The sequence below is a fragment of the Plecotus auritus genome (assembly GCF_963455305.1).
Source record: "Plecotus auritus genome assembly, chromosome: 10".
In the NCBI taxonomy this organism is placed as follows: Eukaryota; Metazoa; Chordata; class Mammalia; order Chiroptera; family Vespertilionidae; genus Plecotus; species Plecotus auritus.
In genome coordinates this window covers 10518227-10531368 of record NC_137785.1, presented here as the reverse complement: position 1 = coordinate 10531368, position 13142 = coordinate 10518227, and the positions used below count along the sequence as shown (strand labels likewise).

Here is a 13142-nt window from a genome sequence, read left to right as displayed (position 1 = left end):
GGGCGCGGGCAACCCCAATGGAGACACAGTCTCCAGCCCCGCCGGCAGGACCCAGCCATGGGAAGGAGTCAGGGCGCGAACAAGCCGGCCATCGTGGGGGGTGGCAGCTTAGACTTGAGAGGGGGGCAAGGCTGCGTGTGAGGGTGGTCAGCGGGCGGGTGAGGGACAGAGTGGACGCGGCGCCGCAGGGGGCGCGGCGTGGGGGGTGGGGGCGGCCCTGGGCAGCCCGGGGAGCGGGGTGGGCCACTTACTGAGCGCCATCTGGTACACGGTCCGCTTTTTCTCCATGCTGGGCACCGGCGCCGGCTGCTGCTCATACTCTGTGGGCAAAGGAGGCGGCTGTGGCCCAGGGGCACCCCGGGGGGCGGGGCGGGGCGGAGCGCTCGGCCGGTGGGCGGGGCCCGCGGGTGCGGGGCGCCGTGGGCGTGGCCCGCGGGCGTGCGCAAGCGCGAGTGGGGCAGTGAGGGGCCGGGGCGGGGCGGGGTCGGGATGGGGGCCCTCCCGCCAGTCCTGTGCCCACTCACCACTCTTCTTCTTCCAGGGGGAGACTAGCCCGGGGGAGAGGCAGTAGAGGAGCCAAGAGTTAGGACTTCAGGGGGAGGCGAGGGGCCCCCTGTCTGGAACGCCCGCCTCCCGCGTGGCCCGGGGCGGGGCTGTCAGCTGCCTGACCCGCCCCAATCAGAGGAAATCGGACCCCGCAGGTCCACGCTGCCTGGAGGGAGGGGGCAGGCCCTCCTTCCTGTGAGTGGGGGCGGGGCAGCTGGTGGCAGGTGGCGGAGGACAGGGGTGGGACAGATGGAGAGGGGCGGGGCAGGAGACGGACTCGCAGCAGCGTGGGACACACAGACCCGCAGGGGGAGACCCCGACAGAGAAACAAATGCAAGAGGACAGAGAAAGTCGACTCTCAGACGCCCCTTCCCAGCGACACACACTCAGGCCAGAGAGAGTCCGGCCCGTGGACGGGGACAGGAAGAGGACGAGGAGCCCTGGTCACTAACAACACTAACAGACTCGAGGACGCCCGCCCCCTCGGCCCCTCGCCCTCACGCTGGGCCCTGGCAGCCCCGCAGGCTCACCCATCTCCTCCAGCTCTGAGGTCATGGACTTGGAACGCAGGGAGATGGCTGGGGGCGGGAGCCGCTTAGCCTGCTGGGGTGCTAAAAAGGGGACGGTCGGGGTCAGGCCTCAGCAGCGTGGGGAGCAGCCCCGTGACCCTCCCCAGCCACCACCGCAGCGCTCCCGGAGCTCGGAGAACCGCCACCAGCAGCGATGAAAGCTCCCTGCCTCAGTTTCTCCCCGGAAGGGCCGTGGACAAGCAGCCTTGAGGAAGGGAAGGCCAGGGGTCTGGAGGGCTCCTGAGAGCGGAGGCCTGGCCACTCAGCGGAGGAGGCTCACCTTTCTTGTGGACGGCCTCCTCCATGTCCGGGTGCCGGGTGACCATCACCACCTTCACCATCAGCGTGTTGCCCCCCTGGCGGATCATGTTCACCACCTGGCGGTGGCCCACCTTCACCACATTCTGCCCGTTCACCTGTGGCACAGACACCCCCAACCACACCCGGGAGGTGAGGGAGGGGTGCTTTCAGCCTCAGAGTCCTCTGGGGGTGGCACCGTGGGCCTCTCCTCCCTCCCTCGGACCCTCCCCACCACCCTCTGTCCTTGCGAGGCCCCACCTCCCTGTTCCTGTAACTCTCCTGGCCTTGGGGCTGTGGGAGGGACTGAACCCAGCCCATTCACCCCCTCTCTTCCCTCTTGGTCCGGCTCACATTGAGAGAGAGAGAGAGAGGATGAGAGAGAGGACGTGCCCAGGAGGGGGACAGCCCTGCCCCCATTTGAGATCCTTCAGAAAGGCCTTCGGATTAAATCCACGAAGAAAGCAGAGGCTGGGGAGCCCGGTGCCAAAGGAGAACCTGGACCCGGCAGCCAGGTCCCGGCGTGGGTCCCAAGGGGCCCTGCGATTTGTCACCAGGGTCCCAGGGGAGAGAGGGGTGTCTATGGCGGGTGCGCCAGGGGCCGGGGTTTGGAGAGGCCCCTGGGGCTGGGGGCCAGGACTCACCTCGATGAGGAAGTCGCCCATACGCAGTCCAGCGCGCCATGCCACGCCACCCTCGTCCACCGACTCCAGATACTGCAGGGCCGGGAAGGCCGGGGTGGGGGTGAACTCCTCGATGGGGGTCTGCGCTGCAGATGGGAGGAGCCGGCGGGGTCGGAGGGGAGGGGAGGGGGTGGAGAGGCCGAGCAGGGGATGGGGCTCAGACCCAAGTCACGGAGGCTTCGCCGTGGCTGAGGGACCAGCACCCTGGGGTTGGGGTTGTGGGCGGGCTGGGGTCCCTCCCCCTGGCCATCCCCCAGCCCCTCCCGGCCGGCACTCACCCTTGGCCCCCCGGAGCACGAACCCAAACCCCTCGCTGTCCTTCTTCTGCAACAGGACCGTCTTCTCCTTAATGATGTAATCGCTGGTGGGGAGGGCAGGAGGGGCGGGGGTGGGGTGGGTGGAGAAGGGATCATGAGACTCGGAGCCGGGCTCCACCGGCAACCCAGTGGCCCATGCCCCGGCTCCAGGACCATTCATCCCACCTAGGATCTTCCTCACCCACACCGAGCGCAGCGTCTGCTCCTGCTCACAGCAGCGCTGACAGGCCTCCCCCGCAGAGCCCGGGTGCCTGCTCTCCCACTCACTCTTTCCTCATTCATCCATCCCAGATCCATCCACCCATCCATTCAGCAAGCGGTTCCCAAGCCCACTGTGTGCCAGGGACCGGGAGGTACACCGCCAGGTCCCCAGACAGCCTGACTCGAACCCCTGCTAGCCACTTCCTGTCTGTGACCTTGAGCCTGGACTTTGACCTTTTGGGTCTCAGTTTCCTCATCTTTTTAAAAAATATATATTTTATTGACTTCAGAGAGGAAGGAAGAGAGAGATAGAAAATGATGAGAGAAAATCATTGATCGGCTGCCTCCTGCACTCCCCTCATTGGGGATGGAGCCCACAACCTGGGCATGTGCCCTTGACCGGGAATTGAACCGTGACCTACTGGTTATAGGTCGATGCTCAACTACTGAGCCACGCTGGCCGGCGTCTGTAACAGCAGGCTCTACCTGCCATGATGCTGTGGCAGCGAAGTACCTATAATATTTAGTACAGTGCCCAGCACATCAACACACTCAGTAGAATGCTTTCGCTGTCTCTGGTCAAGTTTTGTGTTTTTTAAAAAATATATTCGATTGATTTTTTAAAGAGAGGAAGGGAGAGGGATAGAGAGCCAGAAACATCGATGAGAGAGAAACATCGATCAGCTGCCTCCTGCACACTCCCCACTGGGCACGCGCCCGCAACCAAGGCACATGCCCTTGACCAGAATTGAACCTGAGACCCTTGAGTCCGCAGGCTGACGCTCTATCCACTGAGCCAAACCAGCCAGGGCTCCTGTCAAGTTTTTAAGTCAAGAGGACATGTGTACTTTGATGATGCCTCTCCCAACTCCTTGACTATATATATATATATATATATATATATATATATATATATGTGTGTGTGTGTGTGTGTGTGTGTGTGTGTGTATGTATATATATGTATATATATATGTATGTGTGTATGTATATATATATATATATTATATATATATATAATAGCAACACCTCCCTAGGTCCCCAAGCATACTGTAACATTGCTTATTCGGCACTGTCCAATATGGTGGCTGCTAGCTGCATGTGGCTATTTATATGCAAATTAATTAAAAGTTAAATCGAGCCCTAACCAGTTTGGCTCAGTGGATAGAGCGTCGGCCTGCGGACTCAAGGGTCCCAGGTTCGATTCGGGTCAGGGGCATGTGCCTTGGTTGCGGGCACATCCCCAGTGGGGAGTGTGCAGGAGGCAGCTGATCGATGTTTCTCTCTCATCGATGTTTCTGGCTCTCTATCCCTCTCCCTTCCTCTCTGTAAAAAATCAATAAAATATATATATAAAAAAAAAAGTTAAATCGAACCATTCAGTGCCTCAGTCTTACTAGCTACATTTCAGTGTGAGGTCAGTGGCTGCCATGGTGGACAGCACAGGTGCAGGCCATTTTGTGGCCACAGAAGGCTGCAGAAGGTTCCGGTGGACAGCGGGACGTCTCTGTTCCCTGGTGTGTCTCAAATGTACCTCCTGAGCCCAGCAGGTGGGTTCTAGCAAAATGCAAATTCCATTCCCCGTGGATGTGGGGGTGGGTCTCAGCAAGGCCCCGAAGGCCTGCTCGCACGTTTAGGTAATGCTCACATACCCAGGAAACTCAAACATATTCCGTGTATCTCAGCGCCTGCCCCCCGGGCCAGCTCAAATCCTGCCCCCAAACCTCGACGTCATGCGTGCACCTCAACATTGCACACCCGTTCCAGTCCAGACACCCCGGTATGCAACAGGCACAGCCAGACACCCTGGCTCCAACCCCACTCCGAGAACACCAAGGCAGGCAGAACGCATGGCCGGCTGCACCCCATCACCAGCACTGCTGTGTGGGACCCCCCCAGCGCACACGCAGACCCCCAACATCTCCCTATGATCTCCACCGGCCCCAACACGTACTAATAATAGTGCATATGCTCCCCGTGCACACCAATTACCTACCCACACAAAGTCGGCTAAACAGCCCTCCATGAATACGCCAGTATATTTCAGTAACAGCCCCACACATCCCAGTACGCTCCGATCATAACGCCCCCTCACTGTGATCTCAGTATACTCCCATAGCACGCCCCCTGAACACATCCCAGCACGCACCAGTAATACCTCATGTGCTCCTCCTGTATTTTGATACCCCTCCCCCCAACCACACAAGCACCCCGTACACTCTCATGATCCCCAAAGACTTCCACCGTCAAATTCCTAAGTTTGTACCATAGCGACAGTGCTCTGCGCCTGTGCGGGCATGCCAGCCCTGTCCCCCCGACCCCCACCCCCATTGTAATCGTGTGCTCCACACCAGGTGTGTGTACAGGCAGACTCACCCCAGCCACCACCCTTGCTCAGGTTCACAGGGTCCAGCACACGTGCCCACACCACACCCACCACGCCTTCCTGATCTCATATTCGGCCCTTTATCAGCCACCTTTGCTGCTGAGGGGAGGGCGTGAAGAGGAGGGGAGGTTGAAAGGAGTGAGAGGGGTGGAGGGACGGATGGGAGGGGAGAAAGGAGGCCGAGGAGGCTCGAACAGCGAGTGGACAGGGCCAACGGGAACTGGTTGAGAGGCCAGAGCTGCCTGCTCCTGACCATGCATGCGCTCTGACGCCCTTGTCCCCACCGCACACCCTGACACCCTCTCCTCTGAGCCCTGCTGCCCTGGCGACCCCCACATCCCTTCCAGGTCTCCGGGGCCCCCCAGGGGCCAGCAGTGCCCTCCAGCTCGCCTTTATTTCTCACTTACAGCCACAAACCCCTACCTTCCCCATGTCCTCTCCCTGCCCCGCGAACCTCTCGTTCACCCCCAGGTTATCCTGACCCTCCCTCCATACACAAGCCTTCCCCACACACCCCAGCCTCCAGTATAACTCAGGAAACCCCCCATGGCCAGCGCACGCCAAGAAGAAGCGCCTGCTGTGCGCAAGGCGGTGCCTGGAGCCTGCACAAGCCAAAGAGCTCAGCTCTCTCCACAGCGAGCCCCCGAGGTGGGTGCGAGTGCCGTTTCCACTTGACAAGTCGGGAAACAGAGGCTCAGAGAGGTTAAGCAATTGGCCCGAGGTCACAGAGTGAACGACCTTCCTCAACAACCCCCAAGAAAACGCCTGGGGGGCGGGTGGTGGTATCGCAGCCTCCGCTCTCTCCGCAGCACCCACACACCTCAAGCACACATGCACCTGCCCGCCATCCACCGCACGTGCCCCTCCTGTGGCTGCACTTCACCCCAGGCGATGCCGACACACAACACACAACAACAGGCGACAGTTACCGAGCCGCTCCTGAAGGCCAGACCGCGTCCCAAGCACTTCCCATTGGTTTATTCATTTAGTCCTCACAACACCCCTGGGGGAGAGGGGCTGACCGTGACTGTTCCCATTTTATAGATGAGGAAAGTTGAGGCACAGAGAAATAACTTGTTCAAAATCACAGCAGCTAGAAGAGCGGCAAAGCCAAGATTTGAACTCCCAATAGGCAATCCATATACCCCAGTAATGTCCAAACACCCCAAGTCATCGCAGCACCCCTTCTGTCCCTCCCTCTCATGCATCCCCGTCACATAACATACATGCTCCTCTCTCCTCCCCACTCCTGTGACTTTCGCACCGATTCTCCTTGACTTCCCAATGGCCCTCTTGCCCCACATGGCTTCCTGAGACTATGTACCCCTTCCTCACTCCTGTGCGTCCCCCATCTCTACACCTTGCTCCCTGGCCTCCATGTCATCTGACAGCTCCCCTCCACTCTAACCCACCACCATCAGCCCTCACTTCCCACAGCCCTCATCACACCTGGGGCCACCCCTCCACCTCTCCCCATGATCTCCCAAAGACTTAGGAGATCCTTCAGGTACACCCCACACCCCCTTTCTCAAGTGTCCTCCTCAGATTCCTATGACCTCTCCCGCCTTATACCACCTCTCCCCCCTCCCCTGCCCTCATCCTGCCAACGTCCTCCTGCACCTCCGCATGAACCCCACTGTGTCCCCTACAGCACCCTCAGTTCCTCTCATGCTCCCTGGTTCCCTCCCCCACCCCCCCGCCATTATCCATGAGAGCCTCTTCCTCCTGCATCTCAACTCACTCCATCACACTCCTCTCCCCGCCTCCTGCTTCTTGCAGCTGCATTTCATTTACGTCTCCTGCACCCTCTGTCTACGCAGCCTAAATCCCACCCCAACCCCCTCACTTGTCCTGCATTCCCTCCTTACCCCATTGCTCCGCACACTCCACGCACCCACCATGCTCCAGTGTCCCATTCCCCCACTTCAGTGTGCGCCGTTCCACCCTGACACCCTCCCGCCCGGACCCACTAACCCCACCCCCTGCTCCAGTCTTGCTACCCACGCAGCACCCCATTCATGATCCGTGCCGCTGACTACCTGCCAGGCAGGAACACACACAATGTTCTCCGCCCCCCGCCCCCCCCTCCGGCCATCCCGCGGCGACCCCAGGGGCCTCGGAGCTCCGCAGCCGGCTCTTGTTCACTGGATCCCACACGCGGGGACTGCAGCAGCGTCCACTGCCCCCGCCCCCACCCGAAGGTCCCTCTCACACTCAGGAGCCCACAGCCCAGAGCCTGCTGCTGCACACGGCGCCCCCTCTGGCCCTCAGCCCCTCCCCATGTGCCCATCTCCATGGGCACCTCCGGGGCGGGCACAGAGGTCCCCATGCAGGGAGGCAGCCCCCCTCCAGGCCAGGAAGTGGTACACACAGCAGATGCAGCTCCCCATGCAGAAGCTCAGCCATGGCTGCACACACGTGCCCCTCACAGCACAGCCCCCTGGGGGCAGGGGGCGGTACAGAGACACAGAGACACAGAGGGCTGGGGGGTGGGGGGGGCAGGCCTGGCACGGGAGGGTGGGTGTGGGGAAAGAGCCGCAGTGCCTGGGACACACACACACACACACACACACACACACACACAGTCCCCAGACAGCCTCTATCGCTCCAAGTCACACAGAGACAGACGCCGTCAAACAGGGACACACAGATGGACACAGCTGGGGGGTGGGCTGGGAGCCCACCATCTCCCATCTACTCTCTCTCCCTCCCTCTCTCTCTCTCTCACACACAGCTGCAGGCCGTCACACACACGCATGCACACTGACACAGCCACACTGACACACGCAGTCGCACAGTGACACGCAGCGGAAAAAGCGGAGGGGAGAGGAGGCCGGGCGAGATGCGTGTGTGATGGGGGGGGGGGGGTGACTGTGAATGGAAGAGAGGGGTATGAATGGGGGGACTTGCCAACTCCGGGAAGGGGTGTGGGGAAACGGGGATCAGAGGAGCAGGGGCCTGGGGTATAGGCGCCTCGGAGAGAGCCACTGTGGCTCCCCAAGGGGAGGGCTCCACAGAGTGGGGGTGCTGAGGGGGGCAGGAAGGGCGAATGGGTTCCAAACCCCAAAGTGGGGCCCGTTTGGAGGGCCTCGCTGGGGGGAAGGTCTTGGAGGAAGACTGAGGGGGTCCAGGAAGGGCCTGTGAGGGGGTAGAGAAAAGACTCCTGGGTTGGGGGGGGCGGTGCGCGGCCCCAGGAAAAGGATGAGAGGATGGAGAAGAGGCGCCGAGAAGGGTTTACGTTCAGAGAAGGTTAGGGGGGACGGTGGAGGAGGGGGCAACCTGGGGGTAGGGAGGAGGCGGGGGGGGGGCAGCGGCGGGGAAGGGTCGTCACAGCGCCGGGCCCAGTCGCCGAGGAAGGAGCGCTCGTACCTGTAGATGTACCAGACGCTGCGCCGCCGGGGCCCCAGGGCCGGCCAGCTGGAGGAGAGCGCGGGGGGTGGCTGCGGCAGGGAGCCCCCGCTGGGGCCGCCCCCGAGACCCCCGCCGCCGCCGACCGCAGACAAAGCCATAGCCGCCGCGGCCCTGGCCCGGGTCCGGGTCCGGGTCCGGGTCCCGGCCGCCCCCGCCGCCGCCGCCGAGTCCCCGTCCCCGCTCGGCCGAACCCCCGTGTCCGGGCCCCCAGGCCCCGCCTCATGCTGACCCGCGCCGGGAGGGGGAGGGGGCGCGCACCCTCCCGCGGTGGGGAGGGCAGGGCCGGGGGCTCACATGCCGGGGGGCGCGGGGCGCGGGTCGGGCCGCCGCGGGAGCGCAGGGACCGCGGACGCGCCGGCTTCAGCACCGCGGACAGCTCCGGAGGCGGCGGCGGGCCGAGGCTTAACCCCTTGGCGTCCTGCGCCCGGCGGCAGCGGCAGAGGGGGCCGGGCCGGGGGGAGGGGGCCAGGAGGGGAACGCGGGGCCCCCTTGGCGGGAGAAGGGGGAGGGGCGAGGCGCGGGGGGAAGGGGGAGGCACTTCCGGTCTGGGCCCCCCTCTTAACCCCCTCTCCCTCCAGAGCCCTCCCGCGCAGGTGCAGAGCGAGGGAGAGCGGGAGAGGGACACACAACACACACAAGATGCCTGGAGACCGCGTGCAGGGACGCGCTGACCGAGCCCACTTCCCGGGCAGGGACCCCGCGGTGAGAGAGGCCCCAAGAGGGGACACGCAGCCCCCCACCACAGGCCGACAGACAGAGCACCCCAATACAATCTGGAAGGGCCGGAAAGGGAAGGTCAGGACATTCAGACCGGGCCCCAAGGCAGAGAGACAACCCTCCCCCAAAGAACCCCAGGCGGAGGGGCGTACACACTTCACCTCCCGGGGACACACGGGAGAGGAGAGAGGGTGCACAGGCCACAGGCCGGGAGGGCCCGGACCCCCAGCTCCTGCGGGATGCAAGGCGCACACACGGGACAGGACAGGCCGCCACAGAAAGGGCAGGGCAGGGCAGGGCAGGCAAGAGGCTCGGACACACCACACACACCGCAGCGCATTCCAGGGGCACAGGAAGTGGAGAAGGAGGGGAGGGTAAGCACTGGACAGGACAGTTGAGGGCCAGGGGGACCACCCCCATCTGGCACGTAGAGCAAGTGGCCCCCGGACCAAGGCCAAGGAGAGGCCCAGGGAGACACTGATGGAGACAAGAAGCAGAGGCTGATGGGAGACTGGGTGGGGAGGACCTCCATACTCACCCGGTGCCCAGAGCCGGAGACGCGCCAGGCGAAGACGCACAACAGTCAAGCGCCTCTGACACTTGGGGCGCAGGGTGGCAACCCAGCCCCACCCTCTCTCCCCACCTTGTCCTTCCTCTTCCTCCCCACCCCACCCATCCCCACTGGCAGAACACAGACACGGAGGTTTGGACACATTTAATGGAAGGATGCTACGAACAAGGAGACCCTTCCCTGATGGGGCGAGGGGGGCAGGGGCGGATGTCATCTTTGATGCCCAATTAGGACCACCCCTCCCCCACAGCCTGGCCCTTCGGGAAGCCCAAGTCCTAGAGTCCCCCTGCCCCCAACCTCTCCCCCAACACCCCAGGTCCTGAATTGCAGATCAGTCAGACGGATGCAAAGGCATGCACACGATTGTATGTGCTAATGTGCCTGAACAGTGACATGCACGGAGAGGGACAGACGTGTGCAGAGACCCGCCTGTCCACACGTAGTGAGCAGACACGCTGCCATCTCGAGAAACCCTTGCCCTCATTCTCAGACGTACAGACTCAGGGAAACAGATGCGCAGAGCCAGCTGCACCGCTAGCCTTGTCATGCAGCCGTAAGTGACGGCCCCGAACGCACCCCATTCTGCAGGCCAGGTCCTCTGCCCGGCACGGATATGCACAGGGCTATACATCCAGGGGCCCCCGGTCACACATGCGTATGGACACGTGCCATGCACACCCACAGAGACACATGGGCAAGAACACACTCGGGGAGACTGTACAGGGGCGCTCGCCTGTGGAAGACGTTCACGCCCCGGAAACCAGTTCAGGTCGTGCACACGCACACGTCCATACACCCCCAGGCACCCCTTCCTTCCCATGCCTGACCCCGTCCCTCCCCTCCCCTCCCCTCTCCTCTCACCTCCCTGGGCCAATCCCATCCATCAAGCTTCAGAAGCAAGTCAGCCAGCAGCCAGGGAGGGGAAAGGTGTCAGTGTGCCCCCTCCCCGCCCCCACCCGCCTGGCCAGGCTCCGCCCACACCCAGGGCGAGGCATGGGACGCACGAGTTTCCACTGCACATGAGCGCACAGAGATGGGGCACATGAAGGAGACCGGGGCCTGCAGCCAGCCATACACGAGATCCAGGGCCCCCAGGCAACACCCCCACCCCACCGTGTCCACCCATTGGTGGTTGGCTACCCCAGGGCTGAGCAGACTCAGTGGCTTCCAAGCAAGGCAGGTTGGGGACTGGACTGTTTGGTCAGAAGCGAACTCTGCCTTGCCCACCCCTGGATGAAACTTTAGAGGGAGCAGATAAGAAAGGGGGCTTGAAGGTCATGGAAATACTTTAAAGGCGGAGGGTGACGGGAGGCAGGGGGCGCTGAGGGTGTGAGGACATTTACCTTGGGGCATCAAAGCTGTCGTAGGAGCCCACCGTATAATGCCGGAACAGTCTCTTCGCCTTGTCACTGCGGCTTTCTGCAGGGGGACCAGGGATGACCTTGGCCCTCACTCTCGAAACCACAAACCCACCCCCAGCACTCCTGGCCCGAGCCTCCCCCTCTCCCCCAGCACCCTCCCCATCGGGAGGGGAACGGAGGGGAGGGAAGGACTGGGCAAGCACCTGGGGTAAATCGGAGGCAGCCCCAGCTCCCCCGTACCTTGCTTTCCCTCCTGGGAGCGGTTTGCCACCTCTTCCAGGCAGTCGGAGGGGAACCAGCCGACGCGACCTTTGACCTGGCCTTCCCAGAAGCCGCCTTCCCCGATGCTCAGCACTGGGTGGGGAGCAGGAACATGGAAGCATTTCTCCGTGTCCGCGGAGTGCCCCCCCCCCCCCAGCACACCTTTGCACAACCTTCCCTCGATTCCCGCCCCCGGTGCGGGGAGCCGCCCCAGGCCCTGGCCGGGAGCTCGGCTGGTTAGAGTGGCGGCGTCCCGATACACCAAGGTTGTGGGTTCGATCCCCGGTCAGGGCACATGCCATAATCAACCAACGATGCATCAGTAAGTGGAACAACAAATCTCTCTCTGTCTCTCTCTCTCTCTCTCCTCTCTCTCTCTCTCTCTCTCCCTTCCTCTCTCCAAAACCAATAAATAAAAATTTTAGATAAAATAAATGTCCGAGGAAGGGGTGAGGGAAGCATGCCTAGCTTTCCGGACCCAATGGGGACACCCAGAGGCCCTGGGGAAGAGGGCCTGTCCCATGCCATGCCTCCCAGGTAGGGACACGTCCACAAGTGGCCCTCATCTCCCCTGGTAACCGGTCACAGCTCAGCTGTTCTGTCATTTCCCTAAACCCTCCCAGGCAGCCCCATCCCTGTCCCCCCCCCCCACCCCCTTCCACAGTCTCCTTGCCACTTAATCTTGTGTCATTTGCTCCCAGACCTTCCCCTCTGCCTCTCTTTGCTTTCCCCCCTCTAGAAGGGAGAAGGGATGAGCGTCCCCTCTTTTCTTCTCTCTACCGCACGGACCTGGAGGGCCTTTCCTGCTGGTCCTCCCTCTTAAGCCCCCGGCACATGGTTAGCAACAGCCTGCGGCACGCCCGGCGGCTGTGCGGGGCACTGGCATTCAGCGATGGACGGCAGGGACAGTGTGTGTTTATCCAGCTCTCGCTCTGAGCCAGAACCCTTAGAGGGGGCTCCTTTTGTTATCCCCATTTTACTGATGGGAACACTGAGGCTTGGCGATCCGAGGCCACTTGCTCAAGGTTATACGGCTTGTAATGGACAGCTCTGTCCATTTCCGGAGCGAACGCTGTTAGTCAGGGAGGCTGCCACCTCTCCGTTCAAGCACTTGGCTCAACACGCTCTTCCGTCCCACCAGCATTTTCCTGGCTCTGCCCGCATGCAGCCCCCCACACACCTCCCTCCCTCAATCCGCACGCCCACCCTGACAGGCGTTTCATAGACGAAGAAGCTAACGCTGCAGCAGAGAAGCCAATCGCCCAGAGAAGGCGCGAGCTGTGCTAGGATTTGAGTCGGGCCGCCACCCGATGCTTTTCCCTGCACAAGCCACCTGCCCCGAGAGCATCTGGGAAATGACACCGAGAGACGCTCAAGGTCGCGGAAGCACGGGAGATGGGGTGACAGGCGTCTGGGCTCTTGGCTGGCTCTGCCAGGCCTGTGGGTAGCCTTGGCATCAGTCACTGGTTCACTGAGCTAAGATTTATTTAGGGCCAGTCGTGAGTCAGGCATCAGAGCAGACGCTGGGTGGAGCCGTGGGACACACAAACCTGATTCTTGCCCTCACGCAGCTTCCACACAGGTGCCCACTGGAGGCGGGAGTCTGCCGGGGACCTCACCATCGGAACTCGAGGTTAGCACGCCCGGGGGGAAAAAGACAGGGTCTCCGGAGACAGGCAGAGGGGAGCATGTACATTGGACGGTCAAGGGGACCAGGAAGGCGCCCCAGAAGACAGGACCTGTGGGCCTGAAGGACCCTAGGAGTGGCAGAGGCAGGGAGAGGGAGGAAAGGCTGTCCAGGCAGAAGGAACAGCATGTGCAAAG

At 62.2% G+C, this 13142-nt stretch overlaps 1 protein-coding gene across 5 annotated transcripts in view; it reads right to left on the bottom strand.

Moving 5' to 3' along the window:
* SHANK1 (SH3 and multiple ankyrin repeat domains 1) overlaps window positions 1–13142 on the bottom strand; it is a 51783-nt gene that overhangs the window by 19873 nt on the left and 18768 nt on the right. For 2 of the 5 annotated variants that reach the window (XM_080645072.1, XM_080645068.1), the window contains exons 13-21: window positions 11298–11411; window positions 11040–11115; window positions 10558–10584; window positions 2375–2457; window positions 2058–2182; window positions 1397–1532; window positions 1078–1158; window positions 525–548; window positions 252–320 (exon numbers count right to left, since the gene is read on the bottom strand). In XM_080645072.1, coding sequence (XP_080501198.1) covers window positions 252–320; window positions 525–548; window positions 1078–1158; window positions 1397–1532; window positions 2058–2182; window positions 2375–2457; window positions 10558–10584; window positions 11040–11115; window positions 11298–11411 — 735 coding nt within the window. The remainder of the gene's footprint in view (window positions 1–251; window positions 321–524; window positions 549–1077; window positions 1159–1396; window positions 1533–2057; window positions 2183–2374; window positions 2458–10557; window positions 10585–11039; window positions 11116–11297; window positions 11412–13142) is intronic. The other 3 variants (XM_080645069.1, XM_080645070.1, XM_080645071.1) reach the window with 3 other exon arrangements.